This window comes from Notamacropus eugenii, chromosome 7, assembly GCF_028372415.1.
Source record: "Notamacropus eugenii isolate mMacEug1 chromosome 7, mMacEug1.pri_v2, whole genome shotgun sequence".
Taxonomy (NCBI): Eukaryota; Metazoa; Chordata; class Mammalia; order Diprotodontia; family Macropodidae; genus Notamacropus; species Notamacropus eugenii.
The window spans coordinates 25786300-25812169 of record NC_092878.1 but is presented as its reverse complement, the minus strand read 5'-3'; the positions used below and the strand labels follow the sequence as shown (position 1 = coordinate 25812169).

Here is a 25870-nt window from a genome sequence, read left to right as displayed (position 1 = left end):
TATAAGAGGTTTTTAAAAGGAAAATAAACATTACTATTAAAATAATGACAAGATATTTCAGAGAAGGAAACAGGGAAGAAGAAATCAGAAATGCAAATGAGAAAAACTGTATACCATACCTTGATGACAGCTCCAAAAGCTCCTTTACCAAGTAAATGTAATTCTTCAAACTCATTGAAATATCGGGAAAACTGTCTTTGTGTTTCAGTGAAGAATGATGCGCTGGGCAGCTGGCTGCTAGGAATAACAGTCTCAGCACAGTCCAGCCCTCCAGAATCTGAGATAAAACAAAGAGATTTAAGGAAGACATTCCAAGTACAGACAGGCTATAACAACATCCAGCGGCCTAACCAAGCACATGGTTTAAACATGAGGATAAGCATTTCCAGTTAACAGATTAGGATATATTGGTACCTTTTCAAGCCTTACCTAGAGATTTCCAAGCTTGTTGCTGCTAGCAACATCCTCTCCCCAGCTGCCTTCATTTCCCTTCTGTGGCTCGTTGGATTCCCCCTTTCTGTTTTGTTAAGTGATTTGCTGTTGTTTTTTTAATAGTTAACAAAAGGTTTACTTAGACATAGCATAAAAAGGGTATTCAACAAGGATGTGCCAGCACTTAACTGAGAAATGGCCTTCCCTACTCCCTTTACAGAAATGTAGCTGTCTGACAGGAAAGGGGATAGCAATTTGCTGATTTGGGAAATCCACCAAGCTTGAAGGGCCCTGACTTCAGGTGAGTTGGCTTTCATATGCCCCTTGCTAACTAGGAAGCGACATCAGTTCAGTCAGAGATTACCAGGAAGCTGCATCCACTGAGTTACAGCTCAAGCTTTAGCTCTCTTGGCCAATAAGACCCAGAGAAAGCTTTGTCACGTGATCAGAGAAATACTAACCCAACCCACATTATTAAGGGAAGGACAGATATGTTTCTTGTTCAGTCATAGTCAATATGATTATTGTCCCCATGTGCTTCTCATTCGGCATCATTTTGTAAAATAAATCTTCACAGTTTCATTTTGTTCTTTAGTGATTTGCTGTTGCCAGGCTCTGCCCATCCCTTCCCTACTTAGGTGTGCTCTAGCACACCAATGTTAAGACTACACTGAGATTTAAAGTAGTTCTTTATAAAAAAGGATAGGGACTCCTACCATAGAGAAACACATTTGTATAATAGTGTAAATTTCTTTAAGAGATACCATTCTTACTGCTGCTGCACATCTCTGGGTCTGAGCACATTTATGTAATATCTTATATATATTAGTACATGCAAGGGTGGTGAGGCTGGAAAGCTACTTGGCTCTACCACCACTTTTGTGGACCCTAGCTTCTCCTGGGAGCAGGCAGCAACCAGCCCAGGACCTGCCTCAGGCCATCCTGTCCCATTCCAGGCAAGCACCCCAGGCCCCTGCTTTTCTTCTTCCCACTCTGCATGCCAACTCTTGGAAAAAAATCCAGGCTTAATAAAGACTTATTAAAGCTTTCACTGCCTGAATTTCGGCTGCTCAGGAATAGCTTTCACACTTAGACAATAGCTCTAATACAGTTTACCCAAAATTATGTTTTTACAGAATCAATGAATGGTTTAAGGTGCAGCGTGCCTGTCTGGTAAAGCTCCCCTTATCTCTGCTTAGCCTGAAGGACTGCAATCAGCTGTGCTCTAATTTCATGGAAGAGAGGACAATAAGAAACTGCCCTAAATCATATGAAGGAACTTGATTAGATATTGAGACTGAAGAATATCTACTAATACAAATCTTTCACAGATTCACAGAATTTTAGAGCTGGAAGGGACCTCAAAGACCTTAAAGGAATCAAACTATTCCTTAAAAAGAACCCCCTACACAAATCTGACCATGGCACTCCCTTGATCAAAATTCTTCAGTGGCTCACTACAGTCTTCAGCATGAGATACCGCTTCTCAGTCTGGCATTTGAAGCCCTCTGCAATTTGTCTTCCACTAACCTTGCAGGTCTTTTTTCATATTAGTTCCCCTTAATGAAATTAGCATTCTAGTCAAACTGGCCAACTAGCTGTTTCCCAAAATGTGTGAATATTGCATCCTCCATCTCTATGCTTTGCCAAAGTTGTCCTCCATGCCTGGAGTGTTCGTCTGCATCATTTTTGCCTCTCAGAAGCCCGGGCTGGTGTTTCCAGGTGTCACCCCAGCGTCACCCCCTCGACAGAGGCTTCTCTAATGTCCTCGGCCAGCTCCCAGTTGGCACTGTTCTATTCCTCCTCAACTTACTGAGTATTTACTTATCTGTGCAAATGTTCACTTCAAGAATAACGTCAGTTCCTTGAAAGCAAGGTTTATTTTTTTTTGTAGCCTTAGCACACCAGCATAGTGTCTTATATACATCGGTGCTTGATAAAGGTGATAATATGCTTAGAGTAGGGAACTGGAGAAAGGACCTTCAAGTTGTAGGGTTCTGATCCCCAAATATTTGCCTACTAAAGTGAGGCATCAAAAGGAAAAGGCTTACCCTCAGGATTCTCCTCTATCAAAGGCACTTTGAGCTGAGGAGGCTTTATGAATTTGTGTTTCAACAACTGCTGAGGGCTCCATCTTTCCTTGTCATCTAAACACACACACCTTAGGGGACAGGGAATAAAGAATATTTAAATATCAAAAAAGACCAAATGATTAGTCAAGACACTTATAACTAGCTAACACAAGGGCAGGGGAGCCATGCATCAAAAAGTTTTCCTATCACTGATGAATCAAGTATAACATGCAATCCAATAAACATTTCAAAATGCAATTATTATGTATAAAATGATGTGGGAGGCTCCAGATACACAAAGGCAATCCAAAAAATAATCTTGGCCTGAAGGACTTTACATTTAACAAAGCAACTTAGTATGTATTTACTCAGGACCTACTATGTGCCTAACACTGTGCTGTGTGTGGTGGGAAGCAAGAGAACTATAGTTCCTGTCCTCGAGGGGTCCAATCTTTGAAGAAGACAAAATTTTATAATGCTTTCTGGAATACACCTATCTTTTATAGATTATGTTGCCAATCAAGACCCTGCATGAATACATAACGTACCCCAACAATTCAGTAACCTATATGGTACAATATGGCTGAAATTGGTAAAGAAATACTTGCCTAGATATGACTAGCCTTGATTTGAAAGTATAAAAGATTTAGAAACCTTAAAATAAGCTACTAAGGCCAAGGTTCCCATGAGGAGGTTTTTTTTGCTACTTTGATGTTAAAGATCCATGACAATTTTTGGTGAGGGTACTCCCTCCAGTGAAACGATTGGAACCCCTTAGTATAAAGGTCTTTACAAGCTGCTGTGGCTAAAATAAAATTCCTCACTCAGTGGCCACATCTGAAGAGATGTTCTTGTACTACAGGCACAGAATCCATTGCTGGCTGTGTAGTCAGAGTCTTTCTGAACAGATAGGACCTGCTATAAGCCTGCAATCAATATGACCTTTGAGAAACAGTGACATAATGTTACTGTCTACATCAAACCAGAATGGACACCAGCTATTAGAAAAGGAACTACTAAATTCTCCACCAATGAATAAGGAGACATGTTCTCTCTGAACATACACAGAACTTAAGATACTTAGGTTCCCAAAATAAAATCTGCATAACAATGGCCATTCTTATATAAAGTGAAGTAAGCAGAACAAGGAAAATTATATACATGACACCAGTAATATAAGAAAAAAAAAGAGGGTAGAAAGCCTTGAAATTACAGTGATTAATCTTAACCTGAAGAAGACCAAAGGAAAAGCATCTCTGCTGCTTTGCTAGAGGGGTAAGGGGCTATGGGTGTAGGTGCTGCATATGTTGTCAAATGCAGAGGATGTGTTGGGTGGTCTTGCCCATTTTTTTTTTTTGTCACAAGATTGGATATAGGGGAAAGGCGAAGGGAAGAGAAGAATAGGGAATAATGAGGGAAATGATTGCAGCATAAAAACAAAAGGCAGCAACAAGGCAAAACAAAATTGTCATTCTTTGGAGGTAAAAAGAAATCCACAAATAAATCACTTCATTCAGCAACGACAAATATAAAATTTTGTCTTATTTTATTGATTGGTTTTAAAATCACATTCATTTCCAAATACATAGTTTCTCCAGAGTTCTAGTGCAGTTTTGTACTTTGGTAGCCTTTAGGACACCATATGTATCTGTCCCCCTTCTATATCCAGCGAGCCATCTCTCCTAACAGAGATTAGAAAAGAGGGAAAAAAGCAAAACTAGCCAACATATCACACAGTCTGAAAATATCTGCAGCGCTCCACCCCGATACAATGAAGGGAGGGATCAAGCTTGATCATCAGGGTCATGTGACATTCAATTTCGTTTTTTCTTTTTGCTCACTTTTCAGGAGACATTAGGTTGATTGTTTTTCTGGTTTTGCTTACTGTGTCGGGCAGACAGTAAGTGCTTACAAATGTTTGCTGATTGGTTACTTCATTCTGTATTAGTCATCTAAGTTTTCTCATGCTTCTCTAAATTCTTCAGTCTACACGTCTCACCTTCCTATCTCATCCATCTGTCTAATTTTGTTATTTTGCTTTACCTCACCTGGACCAGTATCCTCTGAACCAGAGACCTTTAGAACTTACACCCCCAGTGCCTGTGGAAGTTAATCCACTTATCTTTGGAACTTCTACCCTAGGATTCTATCATCCTTATTGGAGATTGTGTATGTTTTAGCCCTCTTAGCACACTAGATGGTCCTTGACTAACTTTTACTTGAAAGACCTCCAGTGATGGCAAAATTCACTACTTCTAGAGGCAATCCACTCCACTTCTGTATTCTACATCTGTACTCCTCTGTTAACAAAGAGCAGCTAGGTGGCACAGTGTGCCAAGTTTGGAGTCAGGAAGATTCATCTTCCTGAGTTCAAATCTGGCCTTGGGTACTTCTTAGCTGTGTGACCCTGGGCAAGTCACTTCACCCTGTTTGCTTCGATTTCCTCATCTGTAAAAGTAGCTAGAGAAGGGAATGACACAACCTCTCCAGTGTCTTTGCCAAGAAAGTCTCAAATGGGGTCATGAAGAACTGTACATGTTTGAAAAATGACTGAACAACAACAAATTGTTAGCAAGCTTTTCTTACATGAAGCCTACACCTGCTTCTCTGACCACACTTGGGGCCAGGCACAACAAGTGCACTTTCTCTTGAATATGAGAACTTTTCATGAAAACCACAACTATGTTTCTCCCACAGTCTTTTCTCCAGGCTAAGCATCTCAGATATCTTTAATTGATACTTATTACAGCATGGGCTCCAGATTTCTATCTTCTGTACAAGCTTATATTTGTCAATACATTTCTTAAATGGGGCATTCACTACTCAGAACACTACTGAACATTAATACAAATCTCTCAACTTGGTGGTAGTCATTTACAGTTAATTTGAATGACAATAATTTTTTACCTTTTTTTGCCAAGTCTATTACTAATTTCATTTATAACAAATAAGTAAAGTCAAGCAAAACAAATCGCACTGGCTACACTCAAGAATTCAGGTTTAATTTTGAACCTTTAGTCCTTCACTTCTCTAGCAAAGGATGGAAGGTATATTTCCATCTTTTCTACAAGATCAGTATGAGATAAGCAAATCCACTCCTAGCAAGATTAGCTCCACTATCATCCCCACTTTCTCTAATCTTCTCTCTCTCCTTAACTGGCTCCTTTCCCACTGGCTAGAAACACACCCAGGCTTCCCCAATCTTCCTCACTTGATCCTACTACACAGGCTAGCTATAGTCTGTTATATCTCTTCTTTCTCTTGGTTAAACTTCCTGAAGAAGTCAGCTATGCTAGGTACTTCCACTTTTCCCTCCTCTTTCTTGCTCCTAAAACCTAAATTATCTGGAATCTGACCTCATAATTTCCTGGAATTGCCCTTTTCAAAGTTACTAATGATTTCCTGATTGACAGCTACCATGGTATTTTCTCAACCCTCATCCTTTTTAACCTCTCTTTAGCTTTTAATGCTGCTGGCCACCATCTCCTACTGGCTGCTCTCTCCTCTCCAGGTTTTCATTACACTGTTCTCTTTCTCTTCCTCTGTCTCCCTTGCTATGTCTTTGTTTAGGCCTCCTATCTTCTCCCTCTATACTACTGCTCTCCTTGGCTCCCATGCGTTCAAAGATCAGCTCCATGAAGATGATTCCCAGATCTATACATCCAGTTCTAATCTCTCTCCTGAGCTCCGTGCCATACTACCAACTGCTTTTTGTAATCTTGAAACGGATGTCCCATAGAAATCTCAAATAAAATATGTCCAAAACAGAGGACTCATTCTCTTTATTTCCCAACCTCTCACTTTTTAATTGTCCTGTGACTTTAGGACACCACTATTCTGGTCATCCACAGTCATAATCTTGGTGTGATCCCCAACGCACCTCTCATACTAACTCTATATATCAAATTTTATTGTTTATATTTTTATATCTTTCATATGTTTTCCCCACTCACAAAATCACCATCCTTCTATAGGCCTTTATAACCTCTCACCTAGACTACTCCAATGGGCTTTTGGTCAGTCTCTCTGACTCAAGTCTTTCCTCCCTTCACTAAGTGGCCAAAATGATGTTCCTAAGCTACAAGTCTGACCATGTTAGTCTTCTGTTCAGTTAACTCCGGTGACTCTCTGTAACCTCCAGAATTAAATATAAAATCCTGTTTGGCATTTAAAGTTCTTCACAACATGATCCTTTTGTACCTTTTCAGTCTCTCTACACTTCATGATCTAGCAACACTGGTCTCCTTTCTATTCCTTGTACAAAACTATCTATCCCTCTCCCAACTCTATGCCCTTGCACTGGGTGTGCTCCATGTTTAGAATGCTCCTCTTTATCTTGGCCTTTTAAATTCCTCAGATTTTTTTAAGCCTTGACTCAAATCCCTCCTTCTGCAGGAGGCCTTTCCTAGTTCCTCTCCACTACTAGTGTATTCCCCTGGGCTTACCTTCCAGCTTCTCTGTATGTATCATTTATATACAGCTATCTGTCTCTCTGTGTTGTCTTTGCCGTTAGAATGGGAGCTCCTTGAAGGCATATAGACTATTCGTTTCTTCTTTGTATACACAGTGCTTGGCACAGAGTAAACGTTTAAAAAGTGTTTGCTGACTGACTCTGCAAGAAGTCTAAAAAGGAGTGCTTACCTTTCGCCCTAAGTGGAGGCAAGAAACAAGACTAACTAGGAATCCTAAGGAATTCTCTGTTTAGTGAGGCCCTTGGTATTTGACCACAATAAGTCCTGAATGTCTATGATACCATGCAAAAGAATCCACAAAGGTTTGAAAATTACTACAGTAAACCCTGAAGAGAACCAGAGGAAATAAGAGTTAAGCTGATGTGAAACACAGGTAATCTAGCAGTAGACATAAAACATACCACATGGAGAGGGAAAGTGTGGTACAAAGAAATGGTTCTAAGGCAGCATTTCAACATCCTTGTCTTCAAAATTAGATACTCAGTGCCACCAGGACTCTATCAATACAGCTGAATATGACAATAAAAAAGAATGGCAATGATACTTACTTCTTTAGAAAGTCTTGGAAGTCAGCTGGCAAGTCATTAGGGATGGTGACAGGATACTCTTTACTTTCTTGACCCTGACTGAGGGAAAGCAATAGGAGGCCCAGACGCCATACATCACCTTTCTTCCCAGTTTTGTTAGGCAGAGCATCATCACTAAAACGAACTCGAGTTTGCTCAAAAACATCCTCCTTGCAGATATCTGCTAATCGTTTAGAAATACTGTAGTCTGTAATCTTGATGTTGCCCTCAGTATCCACCAAGACATTTGAAGCACTCAGGACTTTGTGTACCACTGAATTACTATGCAAATAATCAAGGCCTGATAGAAGTTGGGACGCATAACTTCGCAGCTGATCAACAGGAAGTGGAACTGCTTTGCTCAGATATGTAGAGAGAGAAATACCACTGAAGTGCTCCACTAAAATGTCCACAACAAGAGAATCACCTTTTTCTCTGAGGTTCATTGCTAGATAGTGTACTACATTTGGATGACTCAGTTTCACCAGTGAGCTGAATTCTGCTTCTGCCCCTTGAATCTGGTTAGAAGAAACACAAAGTTTATCTTGTGTTAGTTAGAATTAACTGCCATTTTGTTTCACGATAAAAAATGTTTAGAAAATGAATTTTCAAGTAAGAACCAGGAATAAGTCCTGAATTGGTGGTATAAGATTGATAAAGCTGGGAAAACTTAAGTCATTTAGTTCATATCCCACTCTGTCAAGAGAGGCAAAAAAAAAAATTATAGATTGATGGATTTATTGAAATGTGAATGTTACAAAAAAAGCCAAGGTCCTTTCTCTTATAAACTTGTGGTTTTGGAATTAAAGTTTGACACCAGATCACTGTTATCAATTTAACTACCTTAATTGCTTTCTCAATTAAAAACAAAATCAAAACAGAAGTTAACAGTTCAGTTTTTCTAAACAAGCCATTTTCAATTCTTCCTCATCTCATGAATAAATTTGAGTTTATTTTCAAGCCATTTAAAATGCAATTTAGACAGTTAGGGGAAGTTTAATCTAATGGTGTAATATTAGCAATCAGGAAAAAGAAAAAATAATACTATGTTTTATATGTTCAGTATAACAAACTCTCACTAGTTCTTCTTTGTCCTAAAAACTAATTGTGACATTATACTTTAAGGGAAAAAGGTAGGCAAACCCCACCTAAAAGTCTTAATTAGTTCTTTGAAAATACGATTTGAAGTGAAATAATATTGCAGACAGGTTGTTAGTTCACTAGCAACAATGTTAAAAATGGAAAATACCTTCTTGGACAACCAAAATTCAGACTATAAAAGCTTAAAATTGGTCAATGCTGTCTATATGATAGCTGTGCTGTGTTTCTCAGATGCTAAGAGATCTGAGGTGAGAAGACTTTCCACACCAGCAAAATAGGGAAAGTAGTGGGTACATCTGGGTGCCATCAGAATTATTAGAGTATAGGGAGGAGGCAGGAGAAGGGTGGGAAATAACTGGCAGAGGGTCCATCCAGTAGTATTTTAGAAGGCTGATGGGAAAAGTGGCTGTTTCTTCCACAGGAACACTAAACACTAGTTTAAGTTAAGAAAGCTGACAACTTTCATATGAGTTGGGATGGTGGTAGGGCAGGGTACAAAACAACAAATCATTTCTTTTTTTTAAAGAAAGAATTGAACACATCTGGGGAACGTATATCTATTTCCTCTGAGGAAGTGAGCAGTGGAAGAGAATTAAGTTAATGTGTGAAAAGGGGAGGGTAAAAGATTATTAGTGGATATTCAAAAGCTAAAGTTCTCAGTTCTTTAAGTGATTGAAGCGGGAATGTAACTGGTAGGAGAATGATATTAAACATGTAGAAGTTGGTTCAAATTTTTTTTGAAAAGCTCAAGGAACCAAAAAAATTCTCTCTTATTCTTTATAGTAGCTAGGAATGCTCACGATAACTCATGCATATGTCAGTTCAAGGCTTACAAACTGCTTTTCTCAGAACATGATGAAGTTCTACATCTGAAGAAACTGAGGCTCACGAAAGTTAGACTGACTTAGCTGAAGTAGCACAGTAATTGTGACAGCCAGGATTCAGATCCATTCATATTCAAAAGACTAATTCTCTTTCCATTAACAGTGAACTATTGGTATCTGACATTTAACATCTCTCTATGATATTCAGTAATCCGAGAAGAACAGAGACTACATCAGAGCACAGGGGCAGAAGGAGGCCAGGGCTCTGGAAACTAGCTGAAAAACCCAAGCTTTAGTGTAAGGTATTGTTATCAGTTTTAGTGACATTATTGCAAAATGATATTGACTGATGCAACTTTATGTGGGGTATACTGATGGAGTAAACCTGCAAAGTAAAACCATCAGATGGCCAACCACTGCCTTTCGCCTACTTAGCTTCAGTTGGAGAGATGGATGGACCTTGCACCAAGGGGTTGGGAACAACCGTGAATGGTTAAAAAAGTTATGCAAGGGTAGAATGTGCCATGAAAGTTCTGATCTCCAATAGCAGGGGGAGGATGGCAGCAGGGAATTGGAAAAACAAGGAGAAAAGTGGCAATGTGATACATCAACACTTGCTCTAGGCATCCTCTATTTAGATGCTCATAATAAAACATAGCTAACCAGCTCAATTCTAAGCCATTTTAAAAAGCTCATAAAATATACTTTTCTTAGTCTTCATAAATCTCCCACTTAAAAGTAGGGTATTGATGTCTTGGCTGTCCTTTTATCTGATTTCTTTAAAAATTTATTTAGCATGTATTTTTCAAAAAAACTTGAATTCCAAATGCTCTCCCTCCCTCCAGTACCTTCCCCATCCACTGAGAAGGCAAGAAATTTGATATCAATTACACACGTGAAATCATAAAAAAACATATTTCCATATTAGCTATGTGGCCAAAAAAAAAAAGTAAGAAAAATAAGGAAAGTGAAAAAATTATGTTTCAATTTGTACTCAGATTCCATCAGTTCTCTCTCTGGAAGGTAGGTAGAAGTCCTTCAGAACTGTCTTGGATCACTGAACTGACTGGAATAGCTAAGTCATTCACAGCTGATCACTGTACAATATTGCTGTTACTATGTACAATGTTCTGGTTCTGCCCACTTCACTTTGCATCAGCTCACATGTCTTCCCAGGTTTTTCTGAAACCATCCTGTTTGTCATTTCTTACTGTACAATAGTATTCCTTCACAATCATAAACTATAACTTGTTCAACCATTCCCCTGTAGATGGGCATCCCTTCAATTTCTAATTACCACCACAAAAAGAGCTGCTATAAATATTTTTGTACATATAGGTCCTTTTTCTTTGACCTTTTTGAGATATAGACCTACTAGTGGTATTACCAGGTCAAAGGGTATGCACAGTTTTATAGTCCTTTGGGCATAGTTCCAAATTGTTCTTCAGGATGTTTGGATCAGTCACAACTCCACTAATAGTGTATTAGTGTCCCAGTTTTTCCATATCTTCTCCAACATTTGTCATTTTCCTTTTGTGCCATGTTAGTCAATCTGATAGGTATGAGGTGGTACCTCAGAATTGTTTTAATTTGCATTTCGCTAATCAATAATGATTTAGAGAATTTTTTTTGTGTGACTACAGATAGCTTTGATTTCTTCTTCTGAAAACTATTCATATCCTTTGACCATTTATCAATTGGGAAATGGTTCTTATTTTTATAAATTTGATTCAGTTCTAGAGAATATATTATATACTATGTATACAATATACAATATGCTATACTTGAGAAATGAGGCCTTTATCAGAGAAACTTGCTTTAAAATTTCTGCCCAATTTTCTGGCTTCCTTCTAATTTTGGCTGCATTGATTATATTTGTGTAAAAAGTTTTTAATTTATTGTAATCAAAATTATCCATTTTATTTGGCCCTCTCTATCTTTCCTTGTCCATAGAACTGACAGGTAAAATTTTCCATGCCCCCTGAATTTGCTTATGATATCATCCTTTGTGTCTAAATCACGCACCCATTTTGACTTAAATATGTGGTACGAGATGTTGGTCTGTACCTAGTTTCTGCCAAACTGCTTTCTAGTTTTCCCAGCAATTTTTGTCAAATAGTGAGTTCTTGTCCCAAAAGCTTAGATCTCCGCATGTGTATTGTGTACCTAACCTATTCCATTGATCCACCTCTTAGCTGATGCCAGATTCTTTTTGTGATTACCACTTTTTAATACAGTTTTCAATCTGGCACTGATGGGTTGCCTTCCTCCACTTTTTTTTTTACTGATTCCTTCGACATTCTAGACCTTTTGTTCTTCCAAATGAATGTGGTCGTTAATTTTTTCTAGTTTTATAAACTCATTTTTTGGTGGCTTGATTAGTATGGCACTGAATAAGTAAATTTAGGTAGAACTGTCATCATTATCATACTGGTTCAGCCCACCCATGAACAATTAATAGCTCCCCAATTGTTTAGATTTGACTTTGTGTGAAAAGTGTTTCATAACTGTCCTGGGTTTGCCTTGGCAGGTAAACTCCCAAGTATTTTATACTGTCTGAGGTTATTTTAAATGGAATTTCTTTTTTTATCTCTTGTTGGTGAACTTTGTTGGCAACATATAGAAATGCTGATGATTTATGTGGGTTTGTTTCATATCCTTTGCTAAAGTTGTCAACTGTTTGAACTAGTTTTTTAGTTGACTCCAGATTCTAAGTATACGATCAGATTGTCTGCAAAGAGGGATAGCTTTATTTCATCATTCCCTATTCTAATTCCTTCAATTTCTTTTTGTTATCTCATTGCTACAGGAAGCATTTCTAGTAGGTCACCTTTTTATTTGGTCAGTGTAGAAGCATATTAAAATGTCCTACTTGTCTAAAAATGAAGAAAAAGGTATTTCCAACCTGTTTTTTGCATTTATCAATCTTCTCTCTTTCTTGACTGGTAAGGAACTGGCCCATTTTTTCCTGCCACTGAAGTATCCACTCATATAAGAGGACAAAGTTGCCAGTGGCTGTTTCCAAGGCATTATAGGTTAATTTTCCAAGCTGTACATCATTGCCTGTACATAAAAGAACAAAGAGAGAAATGAAGTTAAATTTCATTGTTATATTTTCCTTTGGTTTGATAGATAAAAATAAGTACTTACATTAAAGAGCTAAGAAAGGGACAGAAAAAAAAATCTGATAAGGAATCACCACACTGAATATCAAGGCCAACATCTTCTGTTACCTACATCATAATCAAATTCATTTACAACATCCTGTTATGGTCCCACATAGTTACATTGGCACAAATGCTGTCAAAATACTAAAAAACAAAAAAATTGAGAAGCTGAAAATAGTGAAATTCTATAAAGTTTGTTTTGATCAGTGTCTGTGCAGAAAGAATAAGGGGCATTACCTCAACTTCATGGAAAAAGGCCATTCGGTAAGAGCATTTTAAAATTTAATAGTTTGCTGAACATAAAATGGGCTAAATACAACTGCCTACTTATATCAGGAATTGTTATCAGGGAGGAGTCAAAAAAGGTGATGGAATGTAGCAACGTTGAGCAAAATACAAGAGATGGAAAGAGAGATATGTTTCTTTAGTCATAGGCATATGTTCTCATTTGTAAAAGCCTTCAGAAAACCCTTTGGAAAAAAGGATATAGTTCTAAAAATTGCTATCTTGTTGCATAATTATGATTTATTTCCATTTGGAAAAAGTAAAAATGATAGCATACTTTTTTAAACACCTGGATAAAGAATTATTGTACTGAGTCAATTGATAATCAGAATGCAGAAGCAGCTTCTACTCATTAACTACTGTTATTTTACAGATGTTATTAAAATAAGCATTTTGTAACTTCCTGATTACAGCTGTCTAGTGTGTCACAAATGACGTGAAATTTTTAGCCAAGGGAGAAAATTCCAATTTTCTTTAGCATTGACAAGCCAATGAAACCAATGGAATACAGCACTTAAGCAGTCAGAGGTATATTTTCTTAAATGTTCACAGGATGAGGAATGCTGATACTTACATAAAAGTTATTATAAAGTTAGTATGTATGTCATTCAATGTGATTTCTAGTGTTACATGAACATTTCAGGCTAATAATACAATAAAAAAGAAGAACAGTAAGAGTAACGTAATACAGAAGGAAGAGAGGAAAACACTGAACACTAGGACTTGCCATGAACCACTGTATGCTAAGAACAATGATTTATAAGCTACTCACTTTGGAGTTTTATTTATCCCCAATACATGCATCTTTTTCTTTGATATTTTAAAACCTTTCAATTGGAAATGATGGCTAATTAGTCAATCTTTTTTTTTTTTAAATGACTTTACAGGAAACCAAAGCACATTTTAAAATCTATTCCCTGCGTGGGAAATAAATAATGTGGTTTTATGAAGACCTTTCAAAGTGCAAATTTACTTTCTTATAAAGGTATTAAATAAGGGCAACCTGTGTAACAAGTACTAGTGAAACTCTCAGAAAAGCAGTAGGATTAGAATTAATTTACCTCCCCATGTCCCCAGATCTATGAACAATGGGCTTTGTGTTATGAATTTCAAATGTCTCTCAGACAAGTAGGTCTGATGTCAATCGTTTTCATCAAAGATCTCAAGTTTGCCCTGGAGTCAATTAGGTCACCAATTTGTGTGGAATGGTCACTGGGTACAGAATACTGTAACTTTCAATTAAGCAGGAATTAATTAGCAAGTTTGTAGATTATCCACTTCCTTTGTATCTCCTCCTATCTACTGCCTGTTTTTTCATTATTTTGCTATTCATTTTAACTCCTTAAGGAAGAGGGGAAGTAGAAAAGAAAGGAAGTGAAATTCAAGTATGTTAGTTTGGTGGGAAATAAACTCGAAGCTGCTTGTTAAAATTCATTTTTGCATCCTCTATGGATTATCCAAATTCTTCCTGCTTCCAGAATATCACATACAGAGATAGCTTTATTGCTAAGATAAGGTACATATACATGGCAAAGACACTGGATCTTAAAAAATTATGTCAAATTTTACATTACTCAAGAAGTATAGTGCCAAAGGATAATCTTTTTAGAAATTGATAAATAAAATATAACCAAAACTGGAACCTCCTTTTCAGATCCCCAATATACCAGAAAAAAGGTAAACAGGCCAATATCATCAATTTGCGATAAAGGTACTTCAAGGTTATTAAAGGGCTACAGGGCACTAAAAATTCATGTTAATGTGTAAATTATTTTTGTAAGCGGCAGATGCCTGATAATCTTAATACCTGGTATTAAAATTGGCTAATACATCATATTTGGTATCACTGCATACTCTCCTTTTAAAAAACTCAGATAATTTAAAATCTATTATGTAATTTGTCCTAATACATTCCTAAGAAAATAGATTACTATCTTTTTCTCACAGAGAGAGAAAATGAGAATGTCAAAGAAATTTGCCTGGAATTACACTATTATAGTTGTTTTTATCATTGTTCTAGATTTCGTTTGGACCGGTGACATCAGGAAGGTGAAAATGTAAGTGCATCAGGTTTAAGAGAGGCAGGGCTGTGCAAAGTCATCAGCCTCATTCTCTCCTCCAGGGTCATCTGAATCTAGTGGCAAGACATAGGTGAGGACAACTGGAAATGGCCCCAGAGGCAGTAGGGGACCTTGGTCTTTTTAAGCTAAGGTCTTTCTCAGGTCTGAGTTTATCTGAGGCAACACTCATTTAGTGATTTAAGGCTAGGTAAGAAATTCGGCAAAAGATGGCATAGTTTGCCTACTTAAAAAAAAAATCAATCTGAGAGGGAAAAGACTGGAGTTTCCGGCTAGAATAGAAACAATTGCCATTTACACTCAGTCTGAATCATCAAAATCCAAACAATGACCAAATGAGGCTTGGGCTGGCTCTGCCTGATTTGAGTTTAATGTATATAGTCCAGTAGCTCCATTTGAATCCCAATAGGCTTTATCTAAGCCTGGTTTTCCAGAGCTCTATTTCAAGAAGTGGTAAATTATACTATAAACCAAGGGTAGGCAAGAAGAGGACTTTTCTCATCAGTCCAGAGTTCTTTCTGAAAGACTACAGTGCCTCTTAAGATGTTGGCAGTGTTATGGGGATAACGCCAGCAGTACCCCCCTCATGTTGTTGTGAGCGTCAAATGAGATCAAGAATATAAAGCACTGTGCCAAACTGAAAGGGTTATCTATCTGTGTCTATCATCATCATCATCATCCTACCATTCTTCTTTATGGTTATTTTTGGTCCTTAACATAAATGGATGTAGCTAGTTTACTCACCAATACATTTCCCCTTGTGCACCGTGAGCTGATAAGGATTACCCATACTGAAATACAGGATTTCACAAGAGCCAGGAGAATCTTCACTACTACATATAGAATACTGACGTTCTCGCCTTAAAAATAAATTTGGACAATGATTTTCCTTCAATTTAGCATTAACATGGAAAGCCCATTTATTTGGAGTCTGATTGTCTCTCTGTCCCCATCTAAGCAGTGCAAGGAATTAAAATGATTTATAAATTGTACAAATGTGGTTGATTTGAGCTGTCCCAGTCAATGAGGTACAGCCATAAAATAAATGGAAAGCAATGTTACTAAGCAAAAAGTTGACAAGCTATGTCATTGTGGAAAAAACAACAATTGCACATATGTCTTTTTATATCTACCTGTCAATATGAAATTGGCTTCACTGTGAAAGCCATTTAAAATATGAAGGATGGCATTTTATATAGCAGCATTTATGTACCTATTCTCTAATATTTTATTTCAGTTAAAGGATTTAATTTCTTCACATTTTCTAAAATAGTGTAACAAATACAAGGTGTGAAAAAAACTAAAAGTAACTTTAAAAAGACTAAGTTTTTAACCAACATGCCAGAACATATACTTCCTGTTAAAGGTTTCTCTTCAAGGAAACCACCATGGAAGATAAGCTTTGATCTCTTTCTATGTGAGGAAGTGAGAACATGTCCTGCAGCTCTCTTGAACCTGAAGAAACAGTGTTCTGTGTTATAATATCCTTTACTGAGTCATCGAGGGCATTAAATGGTGGAGCAAAGTAAAGATTTCCCCTCCATATCCCTAACTCTTTTGTGGGGAGGGGTAGATTGCAATAATAAAGAACATTTTGCAATAACTCTTATGTCCTTAGTAATAACTGACAACAAATTATATCTTTAAAATGCATTCCAAAAGGGTGAGAAGACGCAAAACGAATTTTATGCATTTTGAGGGTGCTTGACCAGTGTGGTCAAACTCAAGGCCAGCAAAATTCTCAGTACAGACTGAACCAGATTAAAGTGTAATTGGGGAAGGTTTAACAAAAAAAATAAAAATACAATACGACACTGATAATGCTGTGATTTTCTAAGTCAATGTGTCCCACAATTTGAATTTGCTACCACTGAACTATACTATCACACTTCCTCCATGATTTATAAAAAAGATGCCCTCTTCTCTAATAATGACAGCTTCTTACAAATACATTTAAATTTAACCTTTAGTTCTCTATGTAAGTCCATTCTCAGATCTGACTGCAAGCCCACTAACTGGCTGGATGTTTTATTTTATTTCAAGCTATTTGATAATTTGCATTAACATGCATTTTAAAGGTCTATGACACTATGAAAGACACTAAAAAAATTTAGATATGATTCCTATTTGAGATCTTAATTTTAGAATTAACTGATGCATAAGACAAAGAATATTTAGACTGCTAGGCAGACACTGATTATGTATAATTAACTCTTTAATTTTGTGCTAATGGAGGCAAAGAGAAGCAATGATAAGATGAAATACCAGATAATGCAAAAATCACCTACATATGGCTGTAGAATTGTTACATATATAAAATATATGTATATATATATAAAATATATATCCATTTACATGTAAACAAATACATACATACATTAACTCTGATAAATTAAAATTCAATAAATATGACCATTTAAGCACTGTATATGTCTGTAATTCACTTTCTTACTGAGATTTCAGCAGTTAGGTTGTTGATGCTCCCTTAGATTCTCTAAGCTCCCAACTCTTTAGCCTCCTTAAATCCCATGACTACTCCTTTATTTCATCTTCATTTCTTCTCCAGGGTAATAATAATAATGTAACATTATTATCTCACTATTACCCATAAATGTTCCACTTTTCTAATTAAAAATTCTGACATTCCTCCATCTAACTGACCATAAGCTCCTCCGAGTCCATGCTTCCTTCTTCTTGACTTCCCCTAAACCTATTCTTCACCCTTAGTGAGACTTCCAATACCTCCTATGCCTTAGTACTTTTTCAGTCTCTGATGACTTCCTCATCCTCTGCTTCTACTCGTCTGCTGTTGGAGGAAACAGGAGGAAGCCCCACTGTGCTGACTGGGTACATTATTAGTTCATATTATTCAACTTCAACTAAGCTCTTACTGAAGCTCGGCAATCCTTTTATTCTCTCCAATCCATTCCCTATCTCCCATCCTACAAAAGTTTTTCCAAACCCTTTTTTCTCCTATCTCCTTTTCTCCTATCTCACTTACCCTTTCCTTCTTACTTTATAGAGAAAATGAAGCCCTATGATAACAACTTGCCTTTCCACTTCTTGATGTCAAAGCCCCAGCTATCCCCCATTCTCTCCTTTCCTCCAGTATCTGACAACAAGGGAACTGTTTCCCTTGCCGGACCAACTCTGGATTCTATTTTCTCCACTATATGGAAACCTCAAATCTCTCTCCCTCCACCCCTAAAATCTTCAACCTCTCCCTAAAGTATCCTTCATTCTTCTCAGATCTCTGATCGCTTGACCTACCTGTATTCTCCTAGACTATTTCTGGGACTCTGGTTTTAATTGTCTCCACAGTCAGAACTGATATCATGGTCTGTCACTTGAATGTCTCACTAGCTACTGATCTAGAAAATTTCACCCTCCTAATTTTCTAATATTTTTTGCCTGTGAATTCTCATCCTTGGACACTTCCATCATTTGATTTTTCAAATTCTACTCCCAAGCTGCAAAATATGCCTGGACAAAGTCACATAACTGAGTTGATTTCACCTACTACAAATTTATAGTCTATATAACTTTGGCTGACCCCTTATACATCTTGACAATTTTCTTCTCTTCCTATCACACTCCCCATAGGATCTGTTCTAAAACTCTGTTCTCCTCACTGTCCCCTGATCAGTCCTGATCCACCTAAAGCAAATGACCAAGCCTCTTACTTCACTAAGAAGACTACAGGGCCTCATCTTCCATTCCTCAAAACTTCTTATCAAAAAACTTTCTAGTTACAAAAGAGGAGATATTCCTACCTAAGTGTTTGATCCCACTCCTTTCTAGGACCTAGCTTAAACAGTTGTCCCCACTTTTGTATGACTTGTCCATTTTTCCCTTCCCATTGACTCCTTTTCACCTGTGTACGGCCATATCTAGGTCTACCCAATCCTAAAAAAGGTCTTTCCAAAACACTTCTTTTCCCATTTGGCCACTATTCCAGTTTTCTCCCTAAAATTCTGGAAAAAGTTCTCCACCTATTGACTCCACTACTTCATCACTTACTCTCTTCTAAACACTTTGCAGATGTGTTTTGGCCATCACAATTTGGCAAAAACTGTTCTGAAAGGCCACCAGTCACCTCCTAGCTGCCATATTCCATAGCTTTTTTTTTCCCAATCCCCATCCTTCTTGACCTCTCTTTAGGACATGCCGCTGTTGACCACACTTCTACTGGATGTTCTTTCCTCCTCTGACTTCAGACATACAACACTCTTGGTTCTTCCACTTTTTACTTTGTCTCCTTCACTAGCTCCTAATCCTCTTCTCAATCCTTTAATGTGGGTGTTCCCCAAGAGACTTTCCTTGGCCCTCTGCTTTTTTCCTACATGCTTATCTTTTTAGCAAACTTGTTATTCAGTAGTTTCAGTCATGCCTGTCTCTTTGTGACCCTATTTGGGATTTTCTTGGGAAAGATACTACAGTGGTTTGCCATTTCCTTTTCCAGTTCATTTTACAGATAAGAAAACTGAGGCAAACAGGGTTAAGTGACTTGCCCAGGGTCACACAGCTCATAAGTATCTGAGATTGGATTAAGGTCTTCCTGACTGCAGGCATGGCATTCTGTTCACTGTGCCATCTAGCTGCCCTGTTAGCAAATCACCACGGCTTTAAACCTAAATCTAAAGCTACAGGCCTCACTTCTCTTCTGAGTATCACACCTGCATTTTTCAACCACCTAAGGGACCTCTACACAAATATCCTATTACCACCTCAAACTTCATATGTCCAGATCCAGGCTTGTTATCTTTCCTCTATACTTCACTAATCCTGTATGTGGAAATACCACCTTGGAGTCACTTTTTACTCTTTCTTCTTCATATCTCATATCCAATCTTTTAGTAAGTCCTGTCAATTCTACCTTTCTGACATCTTTCTAATATCCATTTCTATTGCCACTTCCACTGTATAGACTTCATTACTACCTATCTTATATTGCAATAGCCACCTGAGAGGTATCTTTCAATAAGCCTTTCCTGATTCTTCATCCTACCTCCAGCAGACTTAATATAACAATTTTTTTTGCACCTCTCTGACACATTTATTGTGTTTGTCTTATCTCCTTCTAAGCTGTAAGCACTAAAGGAGGTAGAAGAGATGTGTCATGTAAACTCTGAGTCTTTTGTATCATCTAGCACATAGTAAGTGCTTAATGTTTACTGAATGGATGGCCTATTTCAAAGAGAGGGTCTCTGCTGAAGTGAATTGTGAGAAACAGCGGGTGCTATGTAAAGCAGTTTTAGCTAACATTTTTGCTATAATCACTACTGTGAAGAGATTCTGCTTTATCATTTCTGATCCTTTGAAGGAGTTTGTTGTTTGCTCAGATATGTAACTATGAAACCCCCAAGATCCTCCATTGTTACCTCAAGATCAGAGCTCTCAAGCTTGAAGGAACCAGAAAGCTCTCTACCACCTTATCCTAAACGATTCCTTTTCCACAAAGTTCAAACTAGAATGAAGAACATGAAGGATGATTTCCATTCTTAATCCCCAAAAGACAGATGAATAAAGTCACAAAAATAAATTAAATTTGTTCTTTTGATAATAGAGCTGTTCCCCAGCATTCCTAGCACAGTACTACGGGACTTCTACAATTCTAAAACAGGATGGACACTGGAAAACATTTTATGGGTCTCACAAGCACCAGTGGGATTTGATGACTGTCATTTACATAATTCTTAAGGAACAAATCCCATTTATCTCCTTCAAGAACCCTATTTTAGTTTGACTGGTTTTGGGAGCTAAAAAATTTGAGAGTGTTGAGTAATTCTTCCAAAGTGAAGGCCAGATGAGTAAATGGGCTTTGCCAAGATATGCAAAAGTTCATCAAGACTACATTACTTATCCTGATGTAATAAAGATTAGTGAAACTAATCTAGTTCAGAAAGAAGTATTTGTTAAAAGTAACTCACTATTTAGTAAATATACTACTGTCCTATAAATAGATGAGGCCCTTTCAATACATGTAGAAGTACAAATAACTCTACAGTTATAAGAATAGAAATTTCTAAAGCCTAAAAATCTTATACAAAGAACTATTATCACCCCAAACTTAGAGATGAACAAACTGAAGCTGGGAGATGATCTAATATCACCCAACCATGGAATTCAGCATATAATCTGGTCATTCTAGGCAGAGACAAAATTAGCTTACAAAAACAGATGTTTGGTTATAAGAAGGGGAAGTAAAAGGTTATTTCCCTTGACTTGGGTAAAGCAGAGAAATCTATGAATGCAAGGAAAAAGATAAAGAATAAAGCAAGACAAGGACTAGTCAGGTAATGTGTTTCCTAGTACTTACTATTAGTTAATCAAGAAAGTGCAAGTAATTTTTAAGTGCTGTATTTGGCCATACATGTGTCTTCAGTGAGAAAGGAGAAATTTCCCTCCCCCCTCTTTTTTCAATTCTATTCAACAAATATTGGATATCTACTATATTTAAGACTGTGGTAAACACTTTGATGGATACCACGATGCTCAGAAGCAGATTACAATTTAGCTGAGGAGACTGTAAATAAATGAAGAAAACAGGCATATTCCATCTCTTGTAGGCTCTCTCTGTCTGAGCTCTGGGTGGCCTAGTTCAGATAACCATTCTGCGCTATTATTCTGTGACGTTACTGTGCATGTTCAGTTCTCCCTTCTAAGGTGAACTGTACTTTAGCATTACTGAAGTTGCCTGCAAAGGCCATTAGCCAGGCCGTGATCATGAAGGGTCATGTGATGTAGCAGAATAAACAATAGACTGAGAGTCCTGAATGTTCGAGACCTGTCCCTGACTGGTCATGTGACCTCTCTAGTTTCAGATTTCCCCATCTCTAAAATGAAGGCGCTGGACTTCAATTTCTTTAAGGTTCTTCTAGTTCTGATAAGTCTATTGACAGGGATAGGGACTAGACTCCAGGTATCAAAAAACTAGAAACTGATTCCTGCTGAGCTACATATTGACTTAGAAAACCACAAATTAACATTATCTATGTTGTACTGTATTTTTATTTGCTTTGTTAAACATTCCCCAATTAAATTTTATAGACAGCATGGGCCCCTAGTTGGATACCTTTGGTACAGGGAATTCTCAGGTGAGAAAACTCCCTGTACCAATGCAGGTAGGTACCTTTACAGTCTTAGAGAGCTGCCAAGAGCATAAGAAGTTAAGCATCTTGCCCAGGGTCACGCAGCCAGTGTGTGCCAGAGATGGAACTTATACCTACATATTCCTGGCTTCAAGGCCAGCCTTTTATCCAGTAGGTCACTCACTTAACAATTCTATGATTCTATTTATATTTTATGTATTAGCTTCCACTAAGGACAGATACCTGAGAAATGGAAAAACTTTGCCTACTGAAATACCATTCACATTTGGGAAATCCAATTGCATTGAAATTCAATTGAAGTAACACTAGGTATTTCTACTTGTTCAGCAAGTGCAAAGTAATATAGCCTCCAATGAATACGAAATGCTAAAAGAATGTAGAGTAACTGGAGGATGTAAAGTCCAGCAGTGAGCAGGGTAGGGGTGAGAGTAACGAAGGTTTCACTAACTTCCAGGACAGAGGGCTTTAAGGATCAGTCCCACCTTCGGACCTAGAGCTCCCATTTATAGGTCTGGGCTCATCTCTTCATTAGTTTCTTTGATGGCCAAAAGGAACACGCATTTCTCTTCCATATTTTATTTCTGTGAAAGAATTACTCTTTCCTTGTTAGCAAGCCATATAGCTGCAAGCTCTGATACTACACTTCATATTTATAACTCCATTTCTACAGTAAAACTCCATCTGTGTCCCAAATCAGGAGGCCATGAACTACTCTCATCCAAATGCAACCCTAGAAGGTAGGAACACAGACTTCTGAACCAGGCTAGAGAAGCTTCACAGCAGCCAGAAAGAAAGTAGGAAGAAGAATTCTGGTGGCCTTAACAAGGAGGTCAATTCTATTTTGGGATAGTCATTCTTATTTAAGGCGTCCTGTAAATCAGGAGCTAATTGTACTTATCCTGTCAAATTCCCCAAATTTATGTTGCTTGTTCAAGAGGTCAGAAAGAAAAAATCAAATATTATGACATTTGTTACTGACCATCCAGATCAAGACATTTTAAAAAAATCTTTTCCATAGTACTTGAGTATTTAAAAGGCAGACTAAACTGGGAATTAGAAACATAATTGGAACACTTCAAAGGGCGGCCTTCAAGGAAGTTTTCTATTAGGAGTGAGTCAATATAGTCTTAAAAATGTTATTTAGAAAGCAGAATTTTCCTTAATTATAATACTGGCTACATTTGACTCATAAACAACTGATGATACTGATAATTCACTTTTACACTGTCACTAAATAGACTAGATAATAAGTTATAAGATCTTCAAATGATAAAATAGATAATCCCCATGTCAGCCTCTGAATGTTTTCTAACAAAAAGCTCACTATAAATCAGCATATACCCTCCCACACCAGAAAAATTAGGTACATACTTTGATCTCCCTGTGGAGTTTGCACGGTGTTTAACATGGCCTACATGGTCTAGGGCAGCTCCATTTATGCTGACAGATGGCTTGTATCCAGTTAAGTCTTTCCTGGAGTTATGATCTTGGTTTGCTAAGTTAGCAATTTCCAAGCGTTCCTAGAAAAGAAAGCTCAAATCAGTCTTTGACAGAAATTATATCTGGATTTTTTAATCTCAAAAACAGAAAAAATATTAAATCTTTAGTCCCAGAATAGGATAAGACAAAGTACTTGATTTAGAAATGCCGAGGTGATTATCAAAACATACTTAGAAATAAATTTCTATTTTTCAGTTAAGATTACATGGTAGCTCTCTCCATCATGACATCTGTCAATTCTCCAGTTTAGATCACTTAAGCCTAACTTATAGGCTTAGGAACAATCTCATTCTCATTCCAATCTCATCACCTTACTAAACTACTTTCTTCGAAATTACCAATGACTTCTTAAGTGCCAAATCGAATGGTCTTTTCGTAGCCTTCATCCTTCTCCACTAATCTGCTGCATAACACCGCTGACTCACCTCTTCTGGATATTTTCTCCTGGTTTACCTCTTACCTTCCTGACAGATATTTCTCAGTTTCCATGGCTGGATCATCATCCTTGTCACATCCTAACTGTGGATGTTTCTCAAGGTTCTGTCCTAAGTTTTCTTCTCTTCTTCCTCTTTCTAAATAACGTCATTTGTTACCATGGTTTTAACTATCGCCTCTATTCAGATAACTCCCAGATCTATATATGCAGCCTTAGTCTTCTTCCTTGAGGTCCTATATCATCAACTGTTTACTGAGAATTTCAAACTGCATGTGCTGAAAACAACAAACTTAAAACTCATCTTCCTTCCTATCCCCACTCTCCCTTCTCCCAAATTTCCCTATTTCTGTTGAAGGTACCACCACACTTCCAGTTGTCCAGGTTCATAACTGTGATATTATCTGAGACACCAAATTTCTTCCATCCCATACATTCAATCAGTTGCCAAATCTTGCTGTTTCTACCTGAACAACATCTCTTACTTCTGACTTGTTCTGCCATTCACACAATCACCACCTTAGTTAAGGCCCTTGCCACTCTTAGCCTAGATTATTGAAATGGCCTTCTAATCAGTTTTGTCAAAGCCAGTCTCTCACTACCCTCATCCATCCTCCATACTCCTGACAAAGTAATTTTCCTTAAACACAAATCTGATGACTCCCCTACTCAATTCACTCCAATGGCTTTTTATTGCCTCTAGGAGCAAATATAAACTCCTCTATTTAACATTAAAAGACTTGCACAACCTAGGCCAAACTTGTCTTTGAATAATAATAATTATTATTAATATAAACTTTAATATAGTGCTTTCAATCTCATTTTATCCTTACAAGAACCCTGGGAGATAAGATACTCATTTTATAGATGAGGAAGCTCCCCTTCCCACACTTGGATGTAGCCAAACTAGACTTCTCTCTGTTCTTCGTATGTGATACTCCTTCTCTTTTCTCTGTACCTTTGCAATAGCAGTCCCAAATGGCAGGAATGCCCTTCCTTCCTCTGCAGAATCCTTCTCTTCTTTCAATACGCAGCTAAAGCACCACCTTCTTCATGAAACTTTTCCTGATTCCCCCCTCACTGCTAATGCCCTCCCTGCCAAAATACCTTCTATGTAATGACTTTGTACATATTTGTACTCACTTTATATTTATGCTATATCTATCTATCCATCCATCCATCTATCCATCTATCCATCTATCTATCTATCTATCTATCTATCTATCTATCTATCTTTGTTATCTCCCCCATTACAACCAGGTCTTGGCTTCACACCTACTGTTCCTTCCCACTACCCCATATTGCACTTTTGGAGAACCAATAATATGTTTTTTGGTATATGGATCAAAGCCAATAGGGATGTTTAGTCTGGAGAAGGAGTATGACAGCTGTTTGCAAGTATCTGAAGGACTATCATGGGAAAAGAGAATTAGAGACATGTTCCACTTTACTCCAAAGGGCAGAACTATGAATAATCAGGAAATGGAAGGGAACTACAGAGATGTAGATTTGGGTTTGATATAAAGAAAAACTTCCTACCAATTAGAACTGATCAAAAGTGGAATGGGTTTCCTAGAAAGAGGCAGTGGGCTCTCTCTTGCTAAAAGCCTTCAAGCAAAAGCTAGATGACTATTTGTGAGAGATTCTGTACATATGATTCTTCATAAGATATAGAGTAGTGGGGTAGGGAGACTCTGAGGTCCCTTTGTTCTGACACAGGATCAGAGGTCTAAAGTTGGAAGGGGACATGCTTGATTTCCTTTTTAAAGTTGTACATATTATCACTGTGATATCACCTGTGATCAACAAAAATAAAAGGGAATCTTCA

At 37.5% G+C, this 25870-nt stretch overlaps 1 protein-coding gene across 3 annotated transcripts in view; it reads right to left on the bottom strand.

The window, feature by feature from the left end:
- Positions 1–25870, bottom strand: part of EIF2AK4 (eukaryotic translation initiation factor 2 alpha kinase 4) — a 106913-nt gene that overhangs the window by 54255 nt on the left and 26788 nt on the right. For 2 of the 3 annotated variants that reach the window (XM_072622554.1, XM_072622553.1), the window contains exons 6-11: positions 23481–23629; positions 15742–15857; positions 12373–12530; positions 7525–8060; positions 2484–2593; positions 120–277 (exon numbers count right to left, since the gene is read on the bottom strand). In XM_072622554.1, coding sequence (XP_072478655.1) covers positions 120–277; positions 2484–2593; positions 7525–8060; positions 12373–12530; positions 15742–15857; positions 23481–23629 — 1227 coding nt within the window. The remainder of the gene's footprint in view (positions 1–119; positions 278–2483; positions 2594–7524; positions 8061–12372; positions 12531–15741; positions 15858–23480; positions 23630–25870) is intronic. The other variant, XM_072622555.1, reaches the window with a different exon arrangement.